The 26,284-nt window shown below is 67.0% G+C and overlaps 9 protein-coding genes across 9 annotated transcripts; 4 read left to right on the top strand and 5 right to left on the bottom strand.

Annotated features, from left to right (window-relative positions):
* Nucleotides 1-175: 175 nt before the first annotated feature.
* FA09DRAFT_244520 (hypothetical protein) lies at nucleotides 176-1,046 on the top strand. The gene has a single exon (XM_025739658.1). The coding sequence runs from the start codon at nucleotides 424-426 to the stop codon at nucleotides 961-963; it is 540 nt and encodes a 179-aa protein (XP_025599460.1). The 5' UTR covers nucleotides 176-423; the 3' UTR covers nucleotides 964-1,046.
* Nucleotides 1,047-1,645: 599 nt separating this feature from the next.
* On the top strand, nucleotides 1,646-4,894 carry FA09DRAFT_337896 (nucleotide-diphospho-sugar transferase; the record flags this gene model as incomplete). Its single annotated transcript, XM_025744044.1, has 4 exons — nucleotides 1,646-2,093; nucleotides 2,241-2,350; nucleotides 2,407-2,693; nucleotides 2,761-4,894. The coding sequence occupies 4 exons, from the start codon at nucleotides 1,646-1,648 to the stop codon at nucleotides 4,892-4,894; spliced, it is 2,979 nt and encodes a 992-aa protein (XP_025599461.1).
* Nucleotides 4,895-5,089: 195 nt separating this feature from the next.
* On the bottom strand, nucleotides 5,090-6,559 carry FA09DRAFT_329117 (yeats-domain-containing protein). Its single transcript, XM_025742040.1, has 3 exons — nucleotides 6,144-6,559; nucleotides 5,640-6,090; nucleotides 5,090-5,579 (listed from the first exon to the last, which is right to left on the bottom strand). The coding sequence occupies exons 1-3, from the start codon at nucleotides 6,529-6,531 to the stop codon at nucleotides 5,222-5,224; spliced, it is 1,197 nt and encodes a 398-aa protein (XP_025599462.1). The 5' UTR covers nucleotides 6,532-6,559; the 3' UTR covers nucleotides 5,090-5,221.
* A 165-nt stretch (nucleotides 6,560-6,724) lies between these two features.
* Nucleotides 6,725-7,463, top strand: FA09DRAFT_286062 (hypothetical protein; the record flags this gene model as incomplete). The annotated part of the gene is made up of 2 exons (XM_025739895.1): nucleotides 6,725-7,077; nucleotides 7,307-7,463. Coding segments are annotated over 2 exons (510 nt in total), but the record flags the coding sequence as incomplete, so codon positions are not given.
* A 419-nt stretch (nucleotides 7,464-7,882) lies between these two features.
* Nucleotides 7,883-10,125, bottom strand: FA09DRAFT_342944 (FAD/NAD(P)-binding domain-containing protein; the record flags this gene model as incomplete). The annotated part of the gene is made up of 5 exons (XM_025744565.1): nucleotides 7,883-8,166; nucleotides 8,230-8,766; nucleotides 8,817-9,404; nucleotides 9,459-9,562; nucleotides 9,616-10,125. 5 exons carry the CDS (start codon nucleotides 10,123-10,125, stop codon nucleotides 8,001-8,003), a joined length of 1,905 nt encoding a protein of 634 aa, XP_025599464.1. The 3' UTR covers nucleotides 7,883-8,000.
* A 298-nt stretch (nucleotides 10,126-10,423) lies between these two features.
* FA09DRAFT_359785 (putative SNU13-component of the U4/U6.U5 snRNP) lies at nucleotides 10,424-11,168 on the top strand. Its single transcript, XM_025745162.1, has 3 exons — nucleotides 10,424-10,719; nucleotides 10,788-10,925; nucleotides 11,033-11,168. Exons 1-3 carry the CDS (start codon nucleotides 10,498-10,500, stop codon nucleotides 11,051-11,053), a joined length of 381 nt encoding a protein of 126 aa, XP_025599465.1. The 5' UTR covers nucleotides 10,424-10,497; the 3' UTR covers nucleotides 11,054-11,168.
* Nucleotides 11,169-11,278: 110 nt separating this feature from the next.
* FA09DRAFT_306766 (acetyl-CoA synthetase-like protein) lies at nucleotides 11,279-13,921 on the bottom strand. The gene is made up of 9 exons (XM_025740540.1): nucleotides 13,467-13,921; nucleotides 12,931-13,414; nucleotides 12,738-12,873; nucleotides 12,665-12,682; nucleotides 11,905-12,610; nucleotides 11,800-11,851; nucleotides 11,573-11,747; nucleotides 11,463-11,523; nucleotides 11,279-11,409 (listed from the first exon to the last, which is right to left on the bottom strand). The coding sequence occupies exons 1-9, from the start codon at nucleotides 13,746-13,748 to the stop codon at nucleotides 11,332-11,334; spliced, it is 1,992 nt and encodes a 663-aa protein (XP_025599466.1). The 5' UTR covers nucleotides 13,749-13,921; the 3' UTR covers nucleotides 11,279-11,331.
* Nucleotides 13,922-14,333: 412 nt separating this feature from the next.
* Nucleotides 14,334-23,313, bottom strand: FA09DRAFT_342946 (hypothetical protein). The gene is made up of 21 exons (XM_025744566.1): nucleotides 23,062-23,313; nucleotides 22,542-22,973; nucleotides 22,293-22,483; nucleotides 21,637-22,242; nucleotides 21,194-21,582; nucleotides 20,783-21,142; nucleotides 20,553-20,729; nucleotides 20,409-20,502; nucleotides 19,884-20,357; nucleotides 16,670-19,833; nucleotides 16,321-16,615; nucleotides 16,002-16,266; nucleotides 15,753-15,950; nucleotides 15,577-15,701; nucleotides 15,316-15,524; nucleotides 15,177-15,264; nucleotides 15,039-15,123; nucleotides 14,853-14,986; nucleotides 14,619-14,796; nucleotides 14,539-14,555; nucleotides 14,334-14,478 (listed from the first exon to the last, which is right to left on the bottom strand). The coding sequence occupies exons 1-21, from the start codon at nucleotides 23,213-23,215 to the stop codon at nucleotides 14,470-14,472; spliced, it is 7,644 nt and encodes a 2,547-aa protein (XP_025599467.1). The 5' UTR covers nucleotides 23,216-23,313; the 3' UTR covers nucleotides 14,334-14,469.
* Nucleotides 23,314-23,960: 647 nt separating this feature from the next.
* On the bottom strand, nucleotides 23,961-25,544 carry FA09DRAFT_329122 (hypothetical protein). Its single transcript, XM_025742041.1, has 8 exons — nucleotides 25,126-25,544; nucleotides 24,894-24,991; nucleotides 24,782-24,820; nucleotides 24,619-24,717; nucleotides 24,521-24,562; nucleotides 24,412-24,452; nucleotides 24,202-24,361; nucleotides 23,961-24,143 (listed from the first exon to the last, which is right to left on the bottom strand). The coding sequence occupies exons 1-8, from the start codon at nucleotides 25,430-25,432 to the stop codon at nucleotides 24,030-24,032; spliced, it is 900 nt and encodes a 299-aa protein (XP_025599468.1). The 5' UTR covers nucleotides 25,433-25,544; the 3' UTR covers nucleotides 23,961-24,029.
* Between the last annotated feature and the right edge of the window lie 740 nt (nucleotides 25,545-26,284).

Consider the following 26,284-nt stretch of genomic DNA (forward strand, 5'->3'; position numbering starts at 1 on the left):
ACGGACCGGGCGTCTTGTCCCCGTTGTGGGGGCGGCGAAACGTGGGCCGATCGCGGCTGCATCGACGGTGCATCCACTCCGGCGGGGCCCGGTCCGACGCGGAGAAGCGCGACACCTTCCCGTGCTGCAGCGTCGTGCATCGTGCCGCACCGCTCGCGACCGTCTCTCTTGGCACCGATGCGCATGGTGCATGTGCTGGTACTTCCGCCTGCTGCCGACGCGGGCCATGCAGGTGTGACCAGCATGTGGTCATGCCTCGGCTGCCGACGGCTCGGCCTCGGCGGTGCGGCTTGTTCGTAGTGCCCCTCAAGCCAGGAGCTGGCCCGCCCGCCCCGGCCAGCGAGCTGTTGCATTCGGGTTCGCCATCCAGCCGCTCAGCGCAGATGCGAAATCTTCGGGCCGTCTGGCGTGCCTCGCGCTTCGATGCGATGCGTTCGGAGTCTGCGAACAGGCAACGCAGCATGCGGCGGCCGGATGCACAGCATGCTCGTCCTTCCATGCTCTCCTGAGCTGGGTCTCCGCATATGCTGCTGCTCCTGTGCTTCTGCTTCTCCGTCGTCCGTCGTGCATCTTGTTGATGGCTTGCAGAGGGCCTTCGTGCCTGCACAGAAGGCCTCTCGACGCCCTTTGCCGCGCAGCGAAGGGAGATCTGGGGCGGAGCTGCAAATTGGCTGCCGTGTGCGGAGCGCCGCGGGCACACCGAGCGCCCCAAAGCACCGTCGTGGCTGCCGGTCGGCCGGCGCGGCGTCGATCCTGTGGCGCCACACCGGCGCCGAGGCGGCCGCATCCGAAGACGCTCGGCGCAGCAAATGGCGCGCCGACGCCGCACGCCCTCATCCCTCCGGGGCCGCATCGAAGCCAGCTGCTCTTCCAAGCGCCCGCGAGACGAGAGGCGCAGCATGCAGCAGCAGCGCCGACGAGGAGATGGTGTGCGGCGGCGAATGTCTACGCCGGCGGCGCTGAGGTGCGGCGACAGGAGAGATTGGTTATCGCGAATAGAAGCACCTGCAGGCCCGCTCTGTGACGCCGTGACTCGAGCGCAGGACGCCCGTCGTTCCTGCGATGAGCGAGAGAGGGGAGAGCGAGAGGTTCTCGCATGCTGTTGTCCGGCCCCTGAGACCAGGCACCTCAAACAGACAGGAGTCGAGAGCGCGGTGGGGTGCGTCGAACAAAGCACGAGGTCGAACGCTGGCCGAAGCCGCACCGACGCCTGGCGCACCCCTTCTTCTTGTGCAGCTGGATGATCAGGACGACGTAGCTGCGGCGCAGCGAATGGTCATCGCTTAGCCTGCATGTCGTGTATGCGCTCCGAGGAGAGGGCTGAGGAGAGGCAGAGCGAGGAGAGCGCATGCAGAACAGCTCGCCCCGGCCGCGGAATGGGCGCGCGCCGCGACACAGCGCGCCTGCCGCGCCCATCCATCCTTCCGGATCAACCGCGCGCAGCACGCGAAGCGCCACGGCAGGCCGCGAGTCTAGTGTGCGCCGCCACCGCCTGGCGCGCACCAGGCTTGGGCGCGCCGGCAAGAGTTTGCCGCACCGACAGCTGCCTGTTGTGTTTCTCTCCCCAACTCCATCCTCCATCCCATCGTGCTGTGCGCTGCAGCAGACGCAGCCCGCTGCACCCTCACACACACTCTTCGCCAGCATGGCTGTCCGTCCTGCGCCGGCCCACGGCAGCGGCGGCAGCGGCAGCAGCAGCAGCAGCAGTAGTGGGCGGGGCAATGGCTCCGGCGCGCTGGCACGCTTTGCCATTGCGACGCTCCTCACCTCGGACGCCTACCTGCCCGGCGCCCTGGCGCTCGCTGCCTCGCTGCGCCACTCGCTCGCAGACGCTCCGTCGCGCGCAGAGATCCACACTCTCGTCCTCGCCACGCCAGTCACGCTCAGCCCGCGCTCGCTGCGTTCCCTCGCCGCTGCGTACGATCGGGTGGTCGGCGTCGAGCCGCTCAGCATCGCCAGCGCCGTCGTCGACGAGGCAGACCGCAGGGTCAAGGATGCCGGCGTTGCTGCGCCGGATCCCAACGACGAGGCAGAGCAGGCAAAGGTGGGCAGACAGATTCGGCGCGAGGCGGCCAAGAACTTGGCCCTGCTTGGTGAGTGACTCGAAGCAGCAGAGAGGCGGGTGCGAGGGCGTCCGTCTTGTCGTCAGCTTGTAGAAAGACCTGTAAAGCGCCTTGAGCATTTCAGCCTTACTGTCCGTCCTGTCTCTGAGCCCTGGAGCTGACACGTCCTTTACTCAGGCCGACCCGATCTTGGCGAGGGCAGCGGTGCAGCACTCACGAAGCTGCACGCCTGGCGGCTGACGGGCTACGAGCGTGTACTCTTCCTTGATGCCGACACCATCGCGCTTGTGAGTCGTGCCAGCCGTCGCTCTTGTCGCGCCGAGGGCTGACGTGCTGCCGCCAGCGCTCGTTGCACCACCTCTTCGCCCAGCCGCAATCGCCACTCTACGCCGCACCAGACGTCGGCTGGCCAGACTGCTTCAACTCCGGCGTTCTGCTCCTCACCCCAAGCGAGGCGACGTTTGGCGCCCTGCAGGTCCTGGCCGCGACGCGCGGCACGTGGGACGGCGCGGACCAGGGCCTGCTGAACGAGTACTTTGGTGGCGAGCGCGGGCGCGGCGATGAGGGCGAGGGCGGAGGCTGGGACCGGCTGAGCTTTGGCTACAATGCGACGCCTAATGGCGGGTACACGTGAGTCGCCGTCTGCGGTGCCTATCAGCGGCCGCTGCTGTCCTGCTGTGCTGACGACATCCGACAGCTACGCGCCTGCGTATGCGCGGTACGGACGCTCCATTCACGTTGCGCACTTCATCGGCGCGCACAAGCCCTGGTCTCAGCCGCGGCCATCGACGCCCGTGCCGGACGCCGCCGCGCCAAACGACTACACGGCGCTCCTGCACGCATGGCATAGCTTCTACGAGACGGCGGTGCCCTCTGCTGCTCGCAGCTCCGGGCCGTCCGTCCGCGTCATCCACACGTCGCGCGGCGTCGAGGTCGTTGAAGAGCCCTTCCGCGTGCCGACCTACCAGGCGGCATGGGACGCCGGTGCGGAGGCCCACGACGTGCCGACTGGGCCAGGCAGCGTCGACGATCTCAAGGGCATGTTCCAAGGCGCCGGTCAGGCCGAAGCGAGCACGATCGCTGCGCCTGGCCGTCCGGGCCAGTACTTCAGTCTGCCGCTGATGGGCCGTGCCAGCCTGCTCGCGCCGAATCCGGGCGCCTGGGAGGTGCCCGGCGACAGCGACGACGACGCCACGCCTCGCTCCAGCCCGCCGCCGTCTGCCTCGCCGCGGCACGCCTCGCCACAAGGCTCCGGCCCGTCTTCGCCGCGCGAGCAACAACAACAGCAAGACCCATCTGGCTCGCCTACGGAGCCGTGGGAGGCGCCGTACCTCTCGTGGAACCCGGCCGTCGAGCCTCCGCCGCAAAACGTCGGCGCTTCGTCGTACCAGATGCGGGCGCCGCCGGACGCCTACTACGAGAACGCGTGGGACCGGCCAGCGGCGGACGGACCGCAGGGCAAGGCGGCCTTCTTCCAGCCGGAGACGGGCAACGCTGCGGCGGAGAAGAGCCGGCGCCGGGCGATGGAGAAGCTGCAGCGCGAGCACTGGTTCGACAACCTCGCCTCGACGCGCCCGGATCCGAGCGCAGTCAAGCCCGTGTTCCCGTGGGAGCAGCGAGGCGCCGGCCGCCCTGGCTCGCGCATCTGGCCGGACGAGGAGCCGCCAAGCGTCTCGCCCGGCACAGGCGCACACGAGCAGAGCCTGCAGGCTGCGTCGACGACGAGCCCGACGTTCGCCCAACGCTCGTTTTCCGTGCCGGCCGAGGCGCCGCAGCGCGGCCTGCCGAAGGACCTCAGCTACACGAACGCATGGGACGAAATCGGCTCGCTCGGCCGGCCCAGCGGCGCGGCCTACCGCCGCACGCGCGAAGCGCACAACTCTCGTGGCGTGCAGGCTACGCCGTCGCTGAGCGCACAAGGCACGCAATCGGGCGGCCCGTACCGCAACTGGGGCGGCGGTGCTGGTGCGGGCGCAGGAGGCATGTCCGGCATCCAAGGCTCGCAGGACTGGAACTCGAACAACGCCGCACCCGAGCCGATCTCTGCGGATCAGAGCGGCGATGGTGACGACGAGAGCAGCTCGGGCGAGGACAGCGGCAGCGACGAGGTGGCCAACGACGTGCTTCGCGCTGCCTCGCCGCCGCAGCGGGACGGCTCGCGTTCGAGCGGCGGCAACGGCGCGCGCTCGCATCGCTCGTCGACTGGCCCTGGCCGTGGCTACCAGCGCAAGGTCGAATCCTCGGCGCTCGCCCAGCAGAACGCCTCGCCGCGGTCGCCGCGCGGCCACACCATCTCCCTCGGCAGCGGCTCGGCGCCGCTTGGCACGCTGAGCGCCGCTGCTGGCGCCGCCGGCATCGTGGAGATGGGCCGCTCGCGCTCGTCTTCCGCCGAGGACTCGGCCAGCACGACTGGCCCAGCCAGCGATGTGCTCTCGTCGCAAGGCGGCCGCACTGTGCCTACCGGGCGCGAGCGCATTCGTCCCGACCCGCTGGGCTCCTCATATGACCGCTCGACGCCGCTTGCGCCCGAAGGCCTGCGCGAGTACGGCTTTGGCAACTCGTCGGGCTACGCCTCTGCGCGTTCGCGCGGCGGCTCCAACTCGGGCGCCATCTCGCCGCCCGCATACCCCTTCACCTCGCGCCGGGCGCACCGTGGCGGCCACGGCAGCCGCGAAGGCAGCGAGGGCAGCGCCTTCTCGAACCCCAACAGCGGCGCTACATCGCCGACCTGGCCCGAAGGCGGCGCGTCGCCCGTCCTCTCGCGCGCCGACTTTGCGCAGCTGCAGCGGGCGCACTGGAATGCCAGCGTCGGACGGCGTCGTGGCGCCTAATCCGCCGCATCACGCCGCGCTCGCGCTTCCTCATCCTCTCACCCAAACACCTATACACGTCATGCCCCGACTCAAGAGACACACAACCCGCCCCTATCGAGCCCCTTCACGTCATGATCCCCCCACCTCGGTCACCCGCGGCGCTCTCTACGAGCGCCTGCGCTGCAGTCGGCCGAGAAATGCGCACGACTGCGTCACGGATGTGAGATGCTGTGATGGTATTGCGGCGATGCGTGACTGATGAACCCGGGAGGCGTGGCGAAGGAAGCGCTGCAGAGGAGTACGGCCCGAGTCGGAGCGGGCGCGAGGGGAGACACCGGCGAGACGTCAAGCCATGCCGCTCTCCAGCCGCTTCTTGCCCTCGCGTAGCTTCTTCTCGCTCTCGATGAGCTTCGCGCGGCATGCCTCGAGCTCTCTGACCGCCATTGTCCGGGCGGCGTCGAGGCGGTCGGCCTCGTGCGCGACGGCCTCGAGCGACAGCGCATCGAAGAGAGCGCCGGTCGAAGCGTGCAGAGGATGCGGTGGCAGGAGCGTGCCTGAGGCTGCTGCTGCGGAGCCGAGCTGGTGGGCGTCCGGCGCGAAACCGACGCCGGCTGACTCGGAGGCGGGCAGCGAAGAGAGCAAGGAGAGGTAGGAACGATAGGCCGAAGGATCAGCAAACGCCTGCGCCGAGCTAGAGAAGAGCCTGAGAGGAGCAAGGCGTCAGACAGGAGTCACCGAGCAGATGCAGCGGCGCCTTACTCACGGCGTCGGCGGGTGCGCGATGAGAATGTCGTAGAACGGCTCAAGCGGCTCCGGAAAGACGATCTCCTCGTACGCCCACGAGTGCACGACCGGCGGCGGGTCCACGAGCTTCGACTGCGACTCGCTGCTCTCTTGCGTCGCAGCTGGCTGCGATGACTCTGCCTGCGGCTGCGGCTGCGCATCGTCTGCCTTCTCCTCCACGCTGGCCATGCTCACGTCCGCCGAGGCGTCGGCCTCTGCGCCTGCGGCTCCCTCTGTCGGCGCTGCCTCTGTTGGCGCAGCTGGCGGCGGCGCCACGACAGGCCGCGAGACGGGGTGCCACGGGTGCAGCTTGAGGTGATGGTGCGTCTGCAGCGGCTTCTCGCCGCTCTCGGGCACGAAGAAGATCTTGATGGCAATCTCGAACTCGCCCCAGCCCGTCTCGGTGACCTGGAAAGGCGCGCGGTCGATGTCTGCGCAGACGTGTCAGAGCTCCAACAACGAGGGCGGTCTGTCTAGGACTCACTGCGCGTGGCATGAGCGTACGTGTCGTGCAGCTTGAACTGCACCCGCTTGATGAAGTGGCTGATGTCGTCCTTGCCGCCGGCGCAGCGGTGGAAGTCCGACTGGTCGCGGCCGCGCGTGCTGATGCCCTCCTCCTCCTGCGCTGCGCCTGCAGCTATGACGCTGGACGAGGCAGCGGCGGACGAGCCCGCGGCGACAGGCATGCCCGTCGTCGTCGCCGGCAGCGTCGGCAGCGGGTTCGAGGCGGCGGAGCGCACGGCGACGGTCCAGCGGTGCGTGTGGTCGGGCGGCGCGGTGAGGCGCTCGGCGGACGATAGGGGCGTCGCGGTGCTGCCGATGAGCAGGGCGCGGTGTATTGCCGTGCCGCGCATGCGGCGGGTCGAGGACATGCTGGGCCAGGCCGAGGGGGGGTGGATGTGGAGCGGTGCGAAGGAGAGCGGAGCAGCTCGAGCAGCGGCCACGGCCAGGGTGCGCGCGTCACGTGATGCTGCAATTGTCGCCCTCGTCCGACCTGCGCCGCGCTCCCTCCTTCCTGCCCACTACATCTCGCTCCCCGCTCCGGTCCCGCACGCGCAGCCCACCATGCCGCGGCGCATCGCACAGACGCTGCCGTCGACGCTCTCGCGGCTGCTGCAGGGCAACTACCTCAAGCAGGCGCCGCTCGTGCTGCCCGTGCTGGCGCTGCACCCGCCGGCGCCGCTGCCGCCGCGCGCCGCCGTGCCGCGCGCCGACCTGCCGCAGCTGGCCGCGCCGTCGCTGGCGCCGCGCAAGATCGTCTACCTCGAGGACCGCGTGCGGAGGCGCTTCTTCCACGACCACCCCTGGGAGACGGCGCGGCCGCGCAGCCTGACCGAGGCGGAGAAGACCAAGGAGGTCATGAGCAAGCCGGGCGTGGTGGACCTGCGCAACTGGGGCCCCAACCCGAGCGCCGAAGAGTGAGTCTGTGGTCGCTGCGGGGGCCGCCGATGAAGGAGATATGTCGCGGTGGGGCAGAGAGCAGCAGAGCTACAGAAGCGCGTCGAGAGGCTCGCTGCTCTGCACGAGGCAAGTCTGCTTGGTTGGTGAGAAGCTTGCCTTGCAAGAGCGCTTCCATTCGGCAGGAAGATGTAGCGGCGTATCACGAGGCAGTCGCCCTTTGCCTCCATGCTGACCCGTTTGCTGCAGCGTCGTCTCCTGCGTCGTCGCTCTGCACAAGAGCGAGGGCATCTCTCTTTCGACGGCGTACCACCACACGCTCTCGACCTTCTACGCACTGCGGGCGGCCCACGAGCACGCACGGCGCGCCGCCGTTGCCGAGGCTGTCGCATTCGGCGCCACCTTCCCCGTGCGGCTGCCGTGGGGCGAGGTGGCCGAGTCGGGCGGCGCCCGCGAGGCGGCGCGCTTCCACGCTCGCGAGCGGCGCGCCGTCGAGGAGGGCATGGCGTACCGGCAGGCAGAACGGCTGGCCGCTGCCGGCGGCGCCGTGGGTGTGGGTGGACAGCTGGGCGCCATGACCGACGCGCCGGCAGCACGGAACGACCACTGGGCCGGCGGCAAGCGGTATCTGGAGGCCAGCCTGCGCGCAAGAGACGGCACGCCGGCACCTGCTGCACCTGCGCAGGCTGACCAGATCGAGGAGCCGCCAGTCAGCCACCAGGCTGTGGCTGCGGCGCAGGAGGCTGCCAAGGTGGCAGTCGAGGTGCGGTAGCCGCTGGACATATAGAGACGCGACGAGAGTCACTGCGACGGCAGCACTTGTACACCAGCAATCCACTCTTGCGCCTGCGCTGCGCCTCATGATGACAGATGGGCCCTGCGGGCTGGCACAGCTGATGGTGAACTCTATATGATGACGATGCTGTGTACAACGCACGGCGCTCTACCAGAGTGCCCGCCGCTCCTGCCGCTCGACGCTCGCCTTGCGCTTGTTGAAGCCCATGCTGTCGTCGAACAGCGACCGCTCCGCCTCAAGCTCCCGCCGCACTGTCTTCGGCAACGGCGCGACAATCTGAATGAATGTTGCGCTGCAGCTGAAGCGCTTGGCACTGTGGAGGAACACAGGCGTCAGCACCCCTGTGGCAGCAGCAGCAAGAGGCAGTGATACTCACAGTGCCCGAGCGCTGAGTGTCGGGTCGGCAGCGCGCAGCCGCCGGATCTCCGTGATTTCCTGCTCATTGAGCTCCGGCTCCTTGGCCGCGACCTTCGGCGCGCGGATCGGCGGCGGCAGCACACCCGTGCCGGCGTGCGGCGCCACGTTGAACAGCTCGCCTGCGCTAGCACCGGGCTGAGCGGGCCGCGCGCCAAAGTCGGCAATGGAGTGCGGCGTGCCGGCCGTCGGCGGAGCGCGCACGATCAGCGTCTCGCCGGAAGGAAGAGCGTGGCGCACGGCGTGCGGCGAGGTGGCCAGCGGGTCGCGAGGGCGACGGGCCGGCTGATCCCGAGCGGCGGCGGACGACGTGCTGAAGCTGCGACGCGCGCTACTCGAGAAGCTGCGAGCCGAGGGCGCAGAGAGGCTCCAGCCCTTGGGGCCCTGCCACGTGCCCTTGATGAACGACGAGTAGTAGACGGACGGGAAGAAGTCCTTCTTGAGGTGGTAGAAAGCCCGCCGCGGCACCGTCTGGTCGATGCCGAAAAGGCGCGTGAAGCTGTGGCACGAGGTCAGCGGGGTGAGGGAGGCGAGGCACGGCGCACTCACGTCTCCTTCGGCTCGAGGCCGTACTTGAACTCGGCCAGCATCACCTTGCCGTAGGAGGTGAGGAGCGGGCAGCTCGTGTAGCCGTCGTACGTCGTGGCAGCCTCCTTGCCGTCGATGACGCTCAGCAGGTTCTCGACCAGGACGGGCGCCTGCGCCGTGATGGCAGCGACCGTCTTGGACGTGGGCAGGCTGCTGGCGTCGCCGGCAGCCCAGACGTTCTTGTGCTTCACGTGCTGCAGCGTGCCGCTGTTGACCTCGATGTAGCCAGCCGCATCAGCGAGCGCCGACTTGGCAAAGACTTCGCGCGGGCCCTGCGGCGGCGCCACGTGCAGCAGGTCAAAGTCGAGCGTCACCTCGCCCTCGCCGGCGGCAAAGACGGCCTTGCGGCCGTCGATGCGGATCAGGTTGTGCTGCAGCAGCTTCTCGACGCCACGCTCCTCGCGGATCACGTCCAGCGCGGCAGAGTACTTGGGCACGGAGAAGAGCGAAGGCATGCCGCTCGCAAACGTGACGGAGACGGGCGAGTCGGCGTTGTTGGTGCGGCGCAGCGAGTGCGAGCGCCAGTGGTCCTCTGCCAGCCACATGGCCCTGCAGAGAGATCAGCTCGAGTGCTGCGACGCCGACGCCACCTCTGCCACGCACTTCTGCGGCGCACCGGCGCACTTGATGATGCCGGCCGGCTGCGTGAAGACGGCCTTGCCCTTCTTGAGCTGGTCAATTTGCGGGAAGAGCTTGTCGCACGTGTCCTGTGCGTCGTGTGAGTGTGGCTCGCCGGTGCAGCTGCGGAACGGCGACTCACGTAGGAGTAGATGCTGCTGACGCCGCTGCCCTGCACCTTGAGCGCCTCGGCCAGGCCCTCCACCTTGTCCCACTTGCAGTCGATGCCCGCAGCAACGACGAGGTGCTCGTAGCCGACCTCGCCGCTCTCCGTCTGCACGACGTTGCTCTCCGGCTTGAGGCCAGTGACGGTGTGCGGCAGCAGGCTCACGACGCCCGCCGTGTCAGCGAGCAGGTCGGCAAGCGGGCGGCGCAGCTCCTCCTTCTGCTTGAGGCCGCCGCCGACGAGTGTCCAGCCGGGCTGGTAGTCGTGCGTCGAGGAGGGGTCGATGACGCCGATCTCGCCCGCCGCGAAGCGCCCCGAGCGCGTCAGCTGGTGCGCGATGGCCTGGCCGGCCGCGCCGCCGCCGAGGATGAGCACGCGGTGCGAGGGCCGGTGCGGCACGGCCGCCGGCGTGGCGAGCGTGCGGGCGAGCGAGGGCGCGGCGAGCGACGCACGCGGCCGCGCGAGGGCGAGGCGGAACGAGGCCATGGCGGGTATGGAGGAGGGTGGAGGTGGGCGAGAGGCAAGGTTCGCTCGCTGCCTGTGCGAGATGCTCAGCAGCAGCCAGCCACAAAAAGCGAGCGCAGGCCGAAGTCGCGCCGCGCCTCGGACAAGGCCCTGAGCGTGAGCGCGCCGCGCCATGGCGTGCTCCCACGCCGTCCTGCCGCGCGAACTTCTGGCGGTCACGTGCCACGCCGATCTGTCTCGAGCTGCCGCGGCCGCCGCCGCTTCTTCCACGGCTGCCAGGCTCGCCCCGCCTGCCTCTGCTCCCCATCCCACCCGACCTGTGATCCCTAGTCGTGAGGTCCACCCAGCTCCCATACCACACCACCCCTCTCCCTCCTCCTTCTCTACTTCGCCATGTCTGCGCCCAACCCCAAGGCCTTCCCGCTGGCCGACGCCGCGCTCACGAACCAGATCCTCGACCTCGTGCAGCAGGCCGCGCACTACAAGCAGCTCAAGAAGGGCGCCAACGAGGCCACCAAGACGCTCAACCGCGGCATTGCCGAGTTCATCGTCATGGTCGCCGACGTCGAGCCGATTGAGATCGTGCTGCACCTGCCGCTGCTGTGCGAGGACAAGGTGCGTGCTGCAGCTGACAGAGGAGGGCAATGCAGGCTCTCACCCATGGCTGACACCTCTCTGTGCAGAACGTGCCGTACGTCTTTGTGCCCTCCAAGACCGCCCTCGGCCGCGCGTGCGGCGTCTCGCGCCCCGTCGTCGCCTGCTCCGTCACCACCAACGAGGCGCGCGAGCTGCAGAGCCAGATCCAGTCCGTCAAGCAGGCTGTGAGTGCGGAGCGATCGCGATGAAGGAGATGAGCGCAGTGGCTCGAGCAACCCCTGGAGCCGAAAGACCTGCCTCTTCCAGTCGCTGACACCCGTCTCTGCTGCAGATCGAGCGTCTTCTCATCTAATTCAGCGTTACGCTTCGCCCGGCGCGCCATGCACGCTCCATGCTTCGCCGCTGAGCGGCTTGTATTCTTTCCGCGGGCAAAAGCAATGCCAGGGCTCTTTTCACCTTGCACCGTGGGCTGTCACGAGGGGATGAGGGCCAGGAGGAGAGGACGAAAGCGGTAAGATGGCTCTTGAAAGGGAGAGGCCCGACGCCTGCGCAGTCTCGCATACAGCCGCACCGCAAGGCTTTTGACGTGTGCATTGGCGCCCCGCGTACATGAAGTGCAAGAGCCGGCCCTTACAGTCTCGCGCTCCGGCTGATCCTCGGTGCGACATGGCGAGTCCCAGCGACATTCTTCAGGTCCTTGCGGAGGATCTGTGACGAGGCATTAGCTTCGCAGCTGCATCCACGCGGCGAAAGCTACTCGCCTTGCCCGTCGGGCTCTTGGGGATCGCAGCGCAAAAGACGTAGAGAGATGGGTGTTTGTAGCTGCAGCAACGTGAGCACACGCGAATCGGACAGCGAGCACGGCACGTACTGTGCAATCTGCGGCGCAGCCCACTGCGCCAGCTGCTCGACCAAGCTCGCCTGCTTCGCCTCGTCCTGCAGCACGGCGCTGTCTGCCGGCGAGACGAATATGACGACGCGCTCTTGGCCTTCTTGCGAGAGGCCGCACGCGGCTGCGTCGAGGAGGGCCGGGTGTTTGGCGAAAACTGTGGCAGCGGGTGAGAAGTGCGAAGAGCAGCAAGCAAAGGCGGAACGCACGGCTGTCAAGCTCGACGGGCGCCACTTGGAAGCCCTTCACTTTGATGAGTTCCTGACGAGCACAAGGTCAGCCGACGGCGGTAAGCGGGAACCAGTGGAGCTCACCTTGATGCGGCCCGTGATCCACAGGTTGCCCTTCGCGTCGAGCATGCCCTCATCGCCCGTGCGATACAGGCCGTCCGACGTGAAGGCGCCCTTGGTTGCCTCAGCATCCAGCGCACCGCCTTCCTCGGAGCCCTTGCCGGAGTAGTAGCCCAGCATGACTGTGTCGCCGCCGATCAAGATCTCGCCCGGCGCGCCAGGGCCAAGCGGCACTCTCTCTCCTGCCGCGCGCTTCGCCTCGCACTCCTGCTGCCATTGATCAACCTCCTCCTTCGATGCCCTGCCTGCGATGCAGATCTGCGCGCCGTCAAAGACAAGACCGCTGCTGCCGAGGTTACCCTCGCTCAGCGAGTGCTCAAGCGTAGTGCTGCGCACGCCGCTCGTCGAGATCGTCTCCGTCGTGCCCATCGACATCTGGATCATGATGCCCGTGCGGTGATACACGCCCTCGATGACCTCGGCCGGCACGGGTGCGCCGCCTGACATCATGCCCTTGACCGTCGAGAGGTCGAGCGCGTGCTTTTGCATCTCGGACGAGGTGAGCAGCGGCGTGTGACGCAGAATCACGGCGATTGGCGGTGCGATGTGGGCGTACGTTGCTCGGCACTGCGTCAGCAGACGCAGGTAGTTGAGCAGGTCGAAGCGGCCGGGAGGCGGGATGACCAAAGTCACGCCGAAGGCAAACGTCGGTAGCAGGAGCGTGCCGAGCCTGTGCAAAGCGGCGTGAGCATCATCCCGTGCAGAAGCAGCCAGGCAGGCGCACCCATAGACGTGGCACCACCTGCGCAGGTCGAGACGAGTCAGCGGCATTCTCGAGGACTGGACACAGCACTCACGGGGCAAGTGCGACCCATCGCTCGCCGCCGCCAAAGGCGCCTCGGCGAGGCCCGTCGAGCACCGGGCAGCTGGTCCAAAAGCAATGCGTGTTGGCGACAAAGTTGCGGTGCGACAGCAGCACGCCCTTCGAAGCGCCTGTCAGGAGAGGGAGCGTCAGCGCAGGCCGCAGACGCGGGCTTCTACCGCGCTGACCGGTCGTGCCACTGCTCCAGAGTAGCACGGCTGCTCTCCGGCCCTGCTCGTCTCCGCTCATCTCTTTGCACACGAAGGGCTCTGCAGTCGGCTGCAGCAGCTGTGTCCAGTCGCTGGCTGCTCGCTTCTGTGTCGCTTGCAAGTCAAAGTTGTCCGCCATTGTGTCCACCGTGAAGATTCGAGAGCTCCAGTGCGCGATTGTGTCGTCTGCCCAGCGCTTCACCGCCTGCTTTCCAGGGCCGACGTCGAGCGGTTGCGTCGCAAGCTGCTGCACGGCTGAGCGCATGATGCTCTCGCCTGCGCCAAGAGTGGTGCACAGCAGCGCTGGTCGAGCCTTGGCGAGCAGCACGCTCAGCTCGCTCGCCGTCAGCAGCGGAGAGATCGGCGAGACGGTGAGGCCGTTTGCGACGGCGCCGAGAAGCAGCATCGGGAAGGCGGGCGTGTTGGGCAGGTGGAGCAGGAGCGTGGTGCTGGGCGAGTGGAGCTGCGAGCGGCGTCAACCAGTGCGCAGCTTCGAGCGCCTTGCTGCGACGTACCACGCCGGCATGATCGCTAGACAAGGGCGTGACACGGTCTCTCAGGCCGGCTGCGACAGCCCACACCCGGTCCCTGGCCTCGCCCCAGGAGAGCTTCTTGCCCGAGGCGGCATCGACGAGACACGGCCGGTCCTCGGGGATGGGCTGTCCATCGAACGTGTGGCTGGGCGAGCCAGTGGGCGCCGGCGTGTGCTGGTGCGCGCTCGAGAACAGATATGCCGCCAAGTTGACGTTGCGAGGGTACTCGCACGGCGCTCCGCGCACCGCGAGTGGCTGCGACATGCCTCTTCGACTAGGCGTGGTGCTGCGTGGCTTGGATGTGGTGGTAGCCGGTCAAGCCGCGGCGTGTGCCTGGATCATGCTCATGAAGAGTGGCGCCTCTGCAATGCGATGAGGCGTCAGGGGTTCTCGCCGCGTGCCGAGCCTTCATTAGGATGAGAGGAACAAGTGGGGCGCCGGCACGATGAGGAGCCGTGCGCCAGGAGCGCGGCCGTGTCTGCCGGAGCCACATGCGGCGCGAGTCGCACGGGAGATGTGGGACTCGTGGGAACGCGCCTAGTGCCGCTCCTCGCCGGCCCTCCTCGATGCTGGCGTGCCTCTCTGCCGACTGCTGTCGCTACGCTTGCTGTGGGCTCTTGGTGATGCTTTCACAATCCACATACGACTGTTCTCGAGTATTGGCGGCCGGACAGTTGCATAATCAGGATGCGCTGGACTCGGACGATTCAGCAGCCGACTTCACTTCAGCCTGTCCCCCGTGCTCATCTGGTCTCTGCTGGCTCTCCGTTCTGCCTGCGGGCGGCGAACTCCTGTCGCGGCGCCACACCATCTGACGGCTAAGCGAAGACCCACTCAGACGACTCTCGAGGCAGGGTGACTGCATGATTGTCCAGGCTATATGTGTAGAAGTACAGATGAGATGCGTGCTTCGGAAGGCAGCTTGGGCCTGGCAGCGGAGCGAGGTCCGCTGGGCTCAAGCACGGAAAAGGAGAGTGTTGGCGTATCAGAGGTACTGGAGAAGAAGATGACGTCAGCTCGGGACAGCATGAGCGAGTCGTGTGCTCAGACTCACGCTTGCCCATCCGACGTCTGCAGGACCGCCGGCAACGCGTCAGCAAGAGAGCGCGGACGAGGACACGGCGGCCGACTCACACATCTGCGCCAGCAGCGAGGAGCTCGTGGCATCGCGGATCAGCGCGTCGACGGCGTTGTTCACCGAGCACGGCGGCGTCCAGTCCATGTCGCGCTTGCGCACGAGGCCGTCGAGCTTCTTTGTGATGGGCGCGAGGCTCTTGCGCGCCTCGAGGACGCGAGGATCAGGCCGGTTTTGCTGTGCGGCAAGAGTAAGAAGGCGGCAGCTGAGAGGCAGCGTCGCTCGCAACTCACGCGCGCCCTGGAACGATCGTCCGCGCCCCACTCGACGAGCGGGTCATGCACCATGGCCTCGAGCACGCTGAGCAGCGAGTCCTTGTTGTCGCGCAGGATGCGCATCGAGATTTCGGCGGCACGGCGGAAGACGCCTGCGAGCAAGGTCAGCGAAGGTGCGAGTCAGTCGGCTAGGCGCGAGCTCACCATCAACGCCCGTGACGCCGAGCGCATCGACGAGGTTGTGCGTCAGACGGAAGGGCACGCGCTCGGGCACGTCGAACGTGAGGCCCTGGCAAGATCCGTCAGCATGCGGCAGATCGTGCGCAGGCCGAGAGCGCGTACCTTCTCGAAGAGACAGTTCAGGTCCACATGGACCGTGTCGCCCGACGACGAGTCGAAGAGGATGTTCTCGCCGTGACGGTCGCCCAGTCTGTCGCGCGTGTGAGCTCGAGCACCTGACGCCCGCACCATCAGCACTCACCCAAGCACGTAGCCGACCATCGACATGACGGCCAGCGTGTGGCCATACGCCAGGCGCGCCTTGAGCCACACTGTCGGCTCGGGGAACGTCGCCAGGAACCACTCGTGGAAGACGGAGGGGTAGCGCGAAAGGATGCGCGTCTCAAAGATCTCGCCGGCGCGGCGCGGGTTGGTGCGCGCCTCCTCCATGTTGACCTTGATGTCCGTCGTCTGCAGTGGATGTCAGCGAGGGTACCTACGCGGCGGAGAGCACGTCACGCACGTAGAGCGGAATGCCGCGCGAGGCGTACAGCTTGCTGAGGATGTGACGCAGGCCGATGGTGTTGGGCACCCACTCGATCAGGCCGCACTCCTCGTTGAGCGTCACGACTGCATACGTGCGGATGTCTGGAGAGAGCGATGAGCGCAGTGCGCGGCGCGGCGGCGCTTCTGACTCACAGAGGCGGCGGCGACGCGATTCCGAGTCGGCCTGCAGCAGCTTGTTGATCATCGAGTCGAACTCCATCAGGCGTGCGTCCTTGCGCAGGTCGTCCTTGGGCTTGCACAGGAAGGCGTAGCGCTTGCCGTCGCTGCCCATGATGACAATCTTGCGCGGCTTCTGCAGCGACGGCATGATGTCGATGACGGGATCGAAGCCTGGCACAGAGTCAGCGAGGGAAGACAGGGCCGCACGAGACGCGAACACACCAGTGATGCGCGGCAGGTTGTCCGCAAACGGCTGATGGTCGCCCGACAGCAGGTGGTTCGACGGCAGGCTGACGTTGATCGAGGACTGCAGCGGCAGGATGAGGTTGCCGTCCGCGAGCGACTGCAGCTTGGGGAACTGCGACGGCATGTTGAGCTGCGTCTCGCGCTTGACGGGAAAGTCGCAGAGGTAGAGCAGCTCGCGCGCCATGCGCTGCGACTGGTCGACGATGCGCGCAGTGTCCTTGTTGTCGCGAGCTGCTTGGCTCTGCGCAGAGGTCTGTCAGTATCGAGAGAGCGTCAAGCGACCAAAGTCACGCACCTTGACGCGCGACACAACCTCGTTGAAGCGCCGCTTGCGCTCGGCGTCCTTCGACTGCGAGCCGGCGATCATCGACCACATGGCCTGATGCGGGTACGCGTCGACGACCATTGCCACAATGTCAGCCAGCGTCTCCCACACCTTGAGGTGTTTGTGCACGACGCGCGACACGAGCTGCGGGAAGACGGCGAGCCACTGGTACGGTCGCAGGCGGCGCTGCGCCTTGCGGATCTCGGCGATGATGCGCCCGAACTGCTCGACCTTGTCGTAGCCGTCCGGGTCCGTCGCCTTGTTGCTGCGGGCGAGCGTGTGAGCCAGAGCACGGACATGTATTAGCAGGCCTACTCACACGACTTCCTGCTTCTTGGCCACATTGATGAGGTACGCATCGTCGCCGGAGTCCAGCCAAACGGTGAGGACGCGCGGCAGGGTGCGGTAGAAGAACTTGGTGCCGCACTGCGCCGACTTGAGGTAGTAGCGGCACACGCTCCACGACTGGGTCATCAGGTTCGCCACGGGCGTCTCCTTCTGCGAGTCGTAGTAGTGGCCCAGCCGGTACCACAGCTTTTCCGAGCCCGGATCGATCGTGGACGTCGTCTTGTAGCGCTCGATGACCTCGTTGGGCGGGTAGCGGCCCGTCTCGTCGACGAGGCGGGCGCGAAGCAGATGCGCGCGGGCATAGGCGCGCTTGCCGAGGCCCATGAGATCCTGGCTGTCTTCATCGGCCGTGAGGTCGATCACGCCCGCCGCGGCCCCAGCGCTGCGCTTGTTCTGCGCGTCGGTGGCGGCCTGCATGGCGCTGGCAATGTTCGGGATCGCGTTGTTGAGCTCCTGGATCGCAGTCTGCTTCTTGTCGTCGAGCGCCAGGAGCTTTGCGCGTTGGATGAACGCAAAGGGCGCCTCGCACTGCATGGACTGCAGCACCGCGCTGTATGCCGTCTGGAAGTGGCCCGCACGACGGGCGCTCTTGGCCGTCAGGATCCACGCCTGCCCGACCGACGCTCCGAGCGCGCGAGCGTCGCCCCCGTACACGGCCGCAAAGGCAGAGCGGCGCAGGCTGAGCAGCGGCTCGCGCGTGCGGAAGGAGGGCAGCGTGGCGTTGAGACGCGCGAGCAGGATCGGGTCGACCTCGCGCAGAGAGTGCGCGGCCGACACCGGGCCGCCGGGCTTGTTGCGCAGCTGCACCTTGTTCTGGATGAGCTCCAGCTCGTTGACCATGTGCAGGTGCGTGACGGCCTCGTACACTCGTGCGTAGGAGCCCTTGCCTGCAGCCACGATCGGCTTGCCGACCAGGCGCCTGGCATCGCGCAGCGCATCCGCCATGCCAAGCTCGTCGCGGTCCTTGAGTGAGAGGACGACTCGAGCAGTCGCGTGCGCAGCGCTCTGCTGCGAGCCGTTCTGCAGTGCGCGGCGCACCTCGCCCCAGTCGGACAGAATGCACGCGCCCTCGACGTTGAAGGGCGCCAGCAGCTCGTCCCACTCCGGATGCATGCTGAGCACGCCGCGAATGTGCGTGCGCATCGTGTCGTAGTGTCCCAGGTTCCGCAGGCAGCGCAGCAGGCCGATGTGCAGCTCCGGGTCGCTCGGCTTGCGCTGCAGCTCCACCTCCCAGCAGCTCTGTGCCGACGTCCAGCGGCCAGTGCTCTCGTGCTCGCGGATCTGGTGCTCGAGCGACGGCGCAATGACGCGCGTCGACACGCCCTCCATGCCGTCGGGCTCGTCGAGGTTGGCGTAGATGTAGTGCATGTTCTCAAAGTACTCCTGCATGTCGGCGTCCTTGCGGCCCTCGGAGCGCATGCTGCGCACGCGCTTCTCAAAGTTGAGCAGCGAGCGCGCGTATGCCTTGCACTTCAGCGCCGCCTGAGCCATGAGCTCATCGGAGACGAAGTCGACGATCTCGCGGACGTTCATCATCGCGGCCTCGTAGGGCATCTCGCGCCCGCGCTTGGCCGCCTCGCGGCCTCCGGCACCACGGCTCGACTCCTCATTCTTGCGCCGCATCCACAGGCTGATGTGGTCCAGCAGGCCGAAGACGGTCTGCGCCGAGAGCAGGCGCTGGTCCGCATCCATCTCCACCGCCGGCATGACCTGATCCTCGAGGATCGCGGAGATCTCGCGGAGCACATCGCTGCGCTGCTCCTCGGTGCCGGAGATGAGCGCGTTGAGCACGAGATGCGGCAGGATGTGCTGCGCAATCGTCAGGTCGTGGTCGCGGATGACCGATCGCAGCACGCCGAAGATGGCCTTGGCGTCGCCGCCGCTCGCGCCGAGGATCAGCTCGTTGGCCCAGTTCTGGATCCATTCGCGGTACGTCCTCGAGTGGCGGTAGATGGGCTTCTCGCGCGGCGTCGGCTCGCCGAGGTGCGCCGAGTACTTGGAGTCGAGCAGCGGCGCAATCGTGTCGAGCATCTCGGTCGGCAGCTCGTTCCAGCGCTGCCGCACCTTGAGCGACACGGGCTTCGTCGCCGACGGCACGAGCAGCGCAGAGGTGAAGCCGCAGTATTTGAGCAGCTCCTGGATGGCGTACGCCAGCGCGGCCTGGTGCTTGGTGTCCTCTGACGCGCGGAACGCGCTGACAAGCGTGTGGCGGATGAGGTGCACGCCAAAGTCGATCGCCTCGTCGCGCTCGGTGAAGTTGTGCAGCACGATGTACGTCTGGTCCTCGCTCGGCAGGTCGAATCTGTCCGGGTCGACGGCGCCGAGCATGCCCAGCGTCTCGAAGCACAGGTCGCGGATGTCCGTCTGGCTGTCGCCAGTGCGCGAGGAGGCGGAGAATAGCACGCCGACGATCTTGCCGACCATCGGCGCAAACGAGTCACCCGTCGTGATGCGCGCGATGTACTCGCGCTCGAGCGTGAAGAAGCGCTTGAGCTCCTGCAGGCCCTGCAGCGAGACGCTCGAGTTCTCGCTCGCTGCGCGGTCGAGCACGCGGGCGAGGCTCGCTTCGGGCGCCTGACCCTGCATCTTGCGGATGCGCTTGCTCTCCTCGGGCACGTCGTCGCCGATGCTGTCCAAATTCGGGAACTGCTGCAGCAGCTGCGGCTCAAACTCGGCGCGGCTGTCGATGACGATGTAGTGCACAAGTTCCTTGGCGATCTCCTTCTCGGCGCGGCCCAGACGCGGCCAGGCGGAGATCAGCGCGGCGCCCGTCTGGCCGATGAATGGCGCCACGTCCTCGTAGCGCAGCTTCGTGATGAACGTGCGCCACGACTCGAGCGTCGGCAGCAGCAGCTCGTTGACCTGCATCGTCGTGTTGAGCGTGGCCATGATCTGCGGCGTCACCATTGAGATCGTCTGGCCGATGACGTCGACGAGCGCGCCGATGCTGCGCGCCGTCATGACCTTTTGCGCGATTGTCGTCTTGCCGTGCGCGCCGGCGAGCTCGTCGTTGATCCACGCGAGGATCTCGAGGATGTCCTCCTTAAGGAAGCTCGACAGCGCCGCGCTCTTGTTGCCGGCGTTGCTGCCGCGCTCCGGACGCATCGACTCGAAGAAATACAGGCCGTCGAGGGCCTGAGCAAGGGTGTCAGCGGGCGAAGTGTGGCGGAGCACGGGCGACTCACGGCGGCTCGCTGTGCGGGGTCGCCCAGGTGCGTGATGAGGTGGCCGAGCAGCTGCGGCTTGTAGCTCTTGAACAGCATGCGCACGCTGACCTCGGTGATCTCGCGGTCGGCCGTGCCGCGCAGCAGGTGCACAAGCTTGTCGATGCTCGCCTCGCGCTCGCCCTTGGGCAGCAGCAGGAAGCGCTTCAGGATGGCCGGCACGTGCGAGAAGCACATCGCCTGGACCTGCTGATTGACGCCCGCAGCGACGGCGCGCAGCAGCTTGTCGTTGCCGGCAGCAATGAGCGGCGGCAGCGTGTGCTGCAGCGTCGTCTGCAGGAACTTGTTCGCGTCCTGGTTCAGCAGGTTGAGCACTTCCTCGAAAAGCGTCGGCGCCGACATCATGCGCTGCACGACCTGCGCGCTGATAGTCGGCAGTGAAGGCGCGAGGAGCTGGAAGCTCGTCTTGCCGTGGTAGGCTGCAAGCTGCGTGATCTGCGCAGGCGGTCAGAGGGTATGCGATGCAGCGCCGCTGCGGTCTCTTACCTGCAGGTACACCAGCGAGCGCAGCGGCTGATCGACGCTCAGATGCAGCACCAGCACGAGCAGCACCTCGTGCTGCACCTCTTCCTGCGCGACGCTGCGTGAATGTCAGCACCGCGCGTCGCATGCTATGACGAATTGACTCACCGAGCAAGCAAGCCAAGGCTGAGGTATGCCGCCTCGATCTCTTTGAGCTTGCCCTGCGACGGGCCATTGACGATGCGCTGGTGCAGCGCGAGAACCGGCGCAAGCTCCTGGCGCAGCGCGTCGTGGTCCGAGGCATGCATGCGGAAGTACGCATCGACGACGGTCGAGATCAAGCGTCTGGTGTCACGAGTCAGCGAGCACCGGACGCCGCGGTTATCTGACATGCTCACCCAGTGGCCAGTCGAGCGGCACGGTCAGGGTGCCGCAACCCCAGCTCAAAGATGTGCACAGCACGCCCCGTGAACGCCTTGCCGACGTCCTCAGCATTCGCATGCGCCGCCATACTGCGCATCGCAGCAAGAGCTGCGGCTGCAGTGGGCGAGTCGGCTGGCGACGTGCGAAAAGTCTCGCAGATGACGTTGAGCAGCGGCGCGGCAGTTGCCTTGCCTGTGCGGGCCAGCGAGGCGGCGCTGAAGGACGGCGCATCGCAGCTGGCGCAGCGCAGGCCGCGGCTCGTCCGAGTCAGGGTGCCTGCGGCTAAGCACTGTTCTGCAGCCACGCGGCGGAGCGTCGCGATGGCGAGAGACACGCTGTGGCGATGATGAGCAGGTGCGGTGACGCAGTATGGCTCAAGCACTCACCTGCTGATGGCCTCGCCGACCCACCCGGCTTTGCCGCCGATGCACTGATCGATGTCTTGGCCGGTCGCTGTCGCGCTGTGCTCAGCCAGCCGATTTGGCCGCTGCGAGCGAGCCGACTGCGACTCGTCGTCTTGCCGCTTGCGCTTGAGAGTCTGCGCATGCTCCGGCGTAGCGACAAATGAGTCGAGCGCCTCGCGAAGGCCAAGCAGCTCCGAACGCGTCAGCCATGCCGACGCCAGGTCGAGGTCTTCGAGGGTCTGACTCTCGCCGCGGCCCAGTGCAGGGCCAAGCACTTCGTTGCGCAGCCGCTCGGCCTCGCCGGATGTGATGGGCAGCGCGCCGTGGCGGCGTGCCTCCAGCAACGCCAGCAGGGCATGAAAGGCGCTCGACTGTTGAAGCGCGTCAGCTCAGTGTAGCGGCTGCATGTGGGGTCTGGCACTGACCTTGCGCAAGAGCGTCGCGTCTAGACGAGCCTTTTCCGCAGGCTCAAGTGCGGTGCCCGCCTCTTCGACAGATGGCGCCACGAGCACCTCTGTCACCAAGCTCGCAGCAAGCGGAAGGAGCACAGAGGCAATCGCCGGACGCCAGGCGCTGTTCTTGCGCACGCCCTCGCGCCACGTCTTGACCGCCCTGAGCAGGGCTGTAAGCACCTTGTCATCGACGGAGTCCGCCTCATCGTCGTCATTCGCGGAGCTCGCCGCGCTCAGGCACGAGTCGAGCGTGTGTGCGACGCGTGCCGAGAATCTGGCGCGCAGCACCGGCGACGAGCCCGCCTGTGGCTGGAGGGCTAGCGCAGCAAGCTCTAGTCGTGCGCTACAGAGGTGCGGAGGTAGCGCCTCAAAGAAGATGCCTGTCGCTGCGTCGTCGACGGCCCATGCATCGAGGAAGAGAGATGAGACTGTCGAGGCCATATCGCTAAGCTGGGCAGGGTGGCGCGCGGCCAGCTGCTGCGTCAGCAGCGCGGTTGTCTGCAGCAGGGCATGGGCCATGGTGACTGCGTGCTCGCGCGGCAGCGGCGGGCAGAACGTCGCATAGTCCTCGGGCGCCCACTGCAGGGAGCGTCAGCGCAGGCGAAAGTCGACACTCGCACGCCACGCACCGTCCGCACGATACCGTCGCCGCTCTGCGGCAGCATCGCAGAGGCAATGTGCGTGCCCGCGACGAGCGGCAGCGCGAAGAAGCGCACCGCGCGCGACGACGGGTCATCCTGCCCATCCTCGGCCGGCATGATCAGCTTGACGGGAAACGACGCGCGGTCATCGCAGACAGGCCGGCCTGCCGATGCGAGTGCTGTCCGGTGCGTGCTCAGCAGAGTGAACTGCCCTCCAGCGACTGAGCAGCAACTCACCATCGAGCGAGGCCCGCAGCGCATCGAACAGACACATTCGCACATCCTCGGTGCCGTCGCCCTCGAGGCCCAGCGTCGAGATCAGCAGCAGCAGCTCGAGCATCTCTGTGCGCGCAGCCAGTGCCACTCGGTCGTCTGGGTAGCGCGCCAGCAGCGTCGCGGCCGCGCAGAGCAGCCGCGGAAAGAGCCACAGCGTGAGGGTGCTGCTCTCGAGCGCCAGCGCCGTGGCCTCGGCCTGCGCCTGCGCTGCGAGCGAGCGGCCCTGTGCGGTCGACGACGTGCGCTGCTCGTGCGTGCGCGAGTGGAAGCGGTGCAGCAGCAGCGACGGCTGGAATGTGATCTCGGAGCGCATCAGGCGCAGCGCTGCGACGACGTCAATCGACGCCGCCTTTTCCGCCTGGCCCTCGGCGTGGTTGGGCCGAGTGATCTCGGCTGGGGTTGAGAGGCATCAGCATGTGGGCTAGGGCGGCAGGCACACCCGCGCACGTCGTGACGGAGACTGCGGTGGCGGCCGACTCACAAGGATGCGGCCCCTCCCAGTTGCACAGCGACACGACAAAGACGCCCGCCAGCAGTCTGCAGAGGATGTGCGCGCCGCGGTCTGTCTCGTTGCTCGGCTCGCCGTCCTTTGCCGCGGCATGCTCGGCAGCCTCGGACGCGCTCGGCGGGAACATGACGATCTCCTTGCCGCGGTGCGCCCGCCGCAGCGTGCGCAGTCGACCGCGCCGGTCGTCGACGAGCGCATTGACGAGCGCCGGCGCAGCCTCGACGGCGTCCTGCAGGCGCGCGCCGGCCGCCTGCGTCGCGGCAGGGCGCCGCTGCGTGGACATGGCGGCCGGCGAGGGCGGCTACGCGGACGCGAGACAGGCCGCACCGGCGCCGAGCGAGGAGCGGCAGGTGCGGAGGTGGGCGGAAGAGCCCGTGGGCGAGCGTGAGGTGCGGGTGATGTGGTGCAGAACGAAGTGGCGCGCGCAGCACCGCCGCGTGCCAGGTGTTGGACTCTTACTGCCGCCGCGCCACGCGGCAAGGCGGACGCGTAAATGGGGCGGGACGCGCCCGCTTGGCGAGGAAACGGCTCCAAGCAGAGGCGCCTTCGCAGGTGCACGACACTGCAAGCGCACAGACGCAGCCGGAGGAAGGGGGCGATGCAAGCAGCAGAATGTTGCAAGCAGGTCTACAGAGCCACAAAATGGTATTGCTCAATATCGTAGCGCGTCTATGGAGAGACGCTTTGCAGGCGCGGAAAGACGGGGGAGTCGGACGCGTCGCCGCGCCGCCGAAGCTCCACCGCAACCCAGGCTCATTTGAGCCCATCTGAGCTTTCGCCCAGATGCTCCTGATCAACCGGCAGTAGCAGTCATCGAGCTGCTAGTCAGAGCGCGCGCACCTAGGATGGCGCAGTCGGGTCGGTAAGAAAAGCATCACATTCCGGCAGCAGCGTCGCGTACCCTCGCCCTCTCCTCGCATGACCTCCACCCCTCGCCAGATCTAGAAGCGGTACTGTCCGCAACCACTGTACAGGTTGTTGGGATCGTTGTAGTACTGGAAGGACTTGGCGACGAGGTCGACGGCGGAAGGGAAGGCCGAGCCGATGACGTTGTACTGGGCGAGCAGCTGGTGAGAACGGGCGTGCATCTGCACACGGTCAGGCGATGCTCACCATGTAATCTTTGCCAATGGCGTGTAAGCTGTACGAGCCCAAGTTCGTGCCAACCATGTTGTTCGCCACCCGTCTGGCGAGGTTCGCGTCGTAGCTGCCCTGGTAGTAGTTGAGGACCGCCTGCTTCTCTCTCGGCGCGTTCGGGGCGCGGAAGACCCATCTGAGACACAGTGAGCTACGTTCCACTGACTTCCTTCACCTCGCACTTACTCGAGCGGCGCATAGTCGTACGAGACTTCCTGCGTCATGATCTGAAGGAATAATGTGAGAAGGCCGAGCCGCGGTGATGCGTCAGGCGCGTCGGACGCGTGCTACTCACTCTGTCCGCTGGTCCGTAAAAACCCGGCGACGTGGGGCTTCCCTGGAGACGCATGGTATGAGTATCGCATCGCCAGGAAGCTCAAGAGTAATACTTAGGGGATTCCAGTAGCTTAGACCATTCCTGTAGCTCGGCGAGTTGAACCAGGGGCCCTCCTTGCGCCAGCCCGTGCCCGCGTGGATCCGGTCTCCGAAGTCCTGCTCGGCGCGCGTCAGCTCTGCCGCGCCTCTTCTACCTCCTTTCTCTGCTCTCCGCTCTCACCTGCCAAGCCGGGAGCAGTTCCTCCTGCCAGGGGCAGTCCTGGCAGCAAGTCGGATCAGAACAGGGCTTTGACACTTCATGGCGGCGTGTCGGCTTGCAGTCGTGCACTCACGTCGAGGAAGACGCCGTCGAGAGCCAGATCAGGTCTCAAGATACCCCACCGATTGTATTGGGCGATCTCGATCTGGTTCTGCGTGGCGTTGCGGTTGCCTGCGGCCGGCGTCAGCGCAACGCTCTTGTGGTGGTACGGCGGACCAGGGCGACGCGAGGCAGCGGCGCGGGCAGCAGGCGAAGCGGGCACGAGACATGGAGCGCGCGGCACCGCTATGAATCAAGCTACTCACCGTACGTCCACTTCGTGCGCGAGTAGCCAACAAGAACGGTGTTCGGGTAGGACTTGAGCTTCAAGATGGTGTTTTGCCAATTGATGTCTGGCAGTTCCGTCTTGTTCACGTTGCCCGGACCGCCCGAAGGGTTCACGATGATCTCAAAGTTGATCTCGGGGTGAGCGGCGATGGCCTGGTAGAGGTAGTTGAAGTCTGCGCTCGGGTAGCCGAAGAGGGCGACCGGGAGCCACGGCTGGCGCACGGCCTGCGCGGACGCGCAGACAGCCGCGGCGGCAAGCGCGCCGAGCGCGGCGAAGAAACGCATGCTGGAGAGAGGCAAGTGCTGCGGCTTCTTGTGGCAGCGAGGTGCGTGGAGTCGACGCCGACGAGAATGTGGAGCAGAAAGAAAGGTCGCCTCACGCTCACTTTTGCCGGCGAGAGGCTTTATACCGAGGTGAGAGGAGGCAAGAGGCGCGCCGCGGCTCGCGCGTCTACGCCCGCCGCGCGCCGCGCGCGCCGCCAGATCCGCTTTCTCTCGCACACCGCGGGCTGCCTCCTTTCTCTGGCACTCTCGCACGGGCGCTGCAGGCTGCCAGCCACAAGGGCCGTCTGTAGATCAGCACTCAGTCTCAGTGGGACAGGAGGCGGCGTTTGAGCGCTCTCTGTGCCTTGCAGGGCGAGATCCCTGCGGCGCCGCGCGGGACTGCCCGTCGGAGGCCAGACTCTGCGCCGGCGTGCCGCGCTGCCGAGCATGGCCTGCCCTCGCTGACCTTCCAGAGAACCTTTCGCCCGCTCGGTTGCTGCTCTGCGACAGCCCGGCATCGAGCAGATGGCTGCATTTGCATGACGCCTGCCTCCCCGCCTCTGCAGCAGGCTGCCGAGCATGGCCTCCTCCGACCGATCTCAGACATCCATCGGCGGGTCCGCCCTCTGCCAAGCGGCCTGCCCAGCTTGGCGGCACGTTCGGCGGGAGATCCAGACCGGCTGTGCCGGTCTCAAACGAGCGGGGACGGGTCGTTCCGAGAGGGCTCGGCACGCCGGCGCCGCCGGGGAGCGTGCCGAAGGGCTCTGCCTTCGCGCCCGGCCCCGCGCTGCGAGAAGAAGGATCCGCGCGCAAGCCGCTGTCCTGCTGCCCTTCCGCAGGGAATCTGAGCGGCGGCCCGGCGCGCACGGCTCG

The sequence above is a fragment of the Tilletiopsis washingtonensis genome, assembly GCF_003144115.1.
Source record: "Tilletiopsis washingtonensis strain MCA 4186 unplaced genomic scaffold FA09scaffold_7, whole genome shotgun sequence".
Lineage (NCBI taxonomy): Eukaryota > Fungi > Basidiomycota > Exobasidiomycetes > Entylomatales > Tilletiopsis > Tilletiopsis washingtonensis.

What these genes read in the sequence shown, in the direction of transcription:
- FA09DRAFT_306766 (XM_025740540.1), bottom strand. Translation starts at nt 13,748, where the DNA reads ATGTCGCAGCCACTCGCGGTGCGCGGAGCGCCGTGCGAGTACCCTCGC. An exon ending in GCTGCGCCGCAGATTGCACA is followed by an intron (nt 11,524 to 11,572) that starts GTACGTGCCGTG and finishes ACGTTGCTGCAG; the next exon opens with CTACAAACACCCATCTCTCT. An exon ending in CCAAGAGCCCGACGGGCAAG is followed by an intron (nt 11,410 to 11,462) that starts GCGAGTAGCTTT and finishes GCCTCGTCACAG; the next exon opens with ATCCTCCGCAAGGACCTGAA.
- FA09DRAFT_244520 (XM_025739658.1), top strand. Translation starts at nt 424, where the DNA reads ATGCGATGCGTTCGGAGTCTGCGAACAGGCAACGCAGCATGCGGCGGC.
- FA09DRAFT_359785 (XM_025745162.1), top strand. Translation starts at nt 10,498, where the DNA reads ATGTCTGCGCCCAACCCCAAGGCCTTCCCGCTGGCCGACGCCGCGCTC. An exon ending in CGCTGCTGTGCGAGGACAAG is followed by an intron (nt 10,720 to 10,787) that starts GTGCGTGCTGCA and finishes CTCTCTGTGCAG; the next exon opens with AACGTGCCGTACGTCTTTGT. An exon ending in TCCAGTCCGTCAAGCAGGCT is followed by an intron (nt 10,926 to 11,032) that starts GTGAGTGCGGAG and finishes TCTCTGCTGCAG; the next exon opens with ATCGAGCGTCTTCTCATCTA.
- FA09DRAFT_329122 (XM_025742041.1), bottom strand. Translation starts at nt 25,432, where the DNA reads ATGCGTTTCTTCGCCGCGCTCGGCGCGCTTGCCGCCGCGGCTGTCTGC. An exon ending in AACTGCTCCCGGCTTGGCAG is followed by an intron (nt 24,718 to 24,781) that starts GTGAGAGCGGAG and finishes CGCGCCGAGCAG; the next exon opens with GACTTCGGAGACCGGATCCA. An exon ending in GTCTAAGCTACTGGAATCCC is followed by an intron (nt 24,563 to 24,618) that starts CTAAGTATTACT and finishes ATGCGTCTCCAG; the next exon opens with GGAAGCCCCACGTCGCCGGG.
- FA09DRAFT_342946 (XM_025744566.1), bottom strand. Translation starts at nt 23,215, where the DNA reads ATGTTCCCGCCGAGCGCGTCCGAGGCTGCCGAGCATGCCGCGGCAAAG. An exon ending in CTGGGAGGGGCCGCATCCTT is followed by an intron (nt 22,974 to 23,061) that starts GTGAGTCGGCCG and finishes TCTCAACCCCAG; the next exon opens with CCGAGATCACTCGGCCCAAC. An exon ending in AGCCTTGGCTTGCTTGCTCG is followed by an intron (nt 20,503 to 20,552) that starts GTGAGTCAATTC and finishes ACATTCACGCAG; the next exon opens with CGTCGCGCAGGAAGAGGTGC.
- FA09DRAFT_329117 (XM_025742040.1), bottom strand. Translation starts at nt 6,531, where the DNA reads ATGTCCTCGACCCGCCGCATGCGCGGCACGGCAATACACCGCGCCCTG. An exon ending in GTACGCTCATGCCACGCGCA is followed by an intron (nt 6,091 to 6,143) that starts GTGAGTCCTAGA and finishes ACGTCTGCGCAG; the next exon opens with ACATCGACCGCGCGCCTTTC. An exon ending in ATCGCGCACCCGCCGACGCC is followed by an intron (nt 5,580 to 5,639) that starts GTGAGTAAGGCG and finishes TGCTCCTCTCAG; the next exon opens with GCTCTTCTCTAGCTCGGCGC.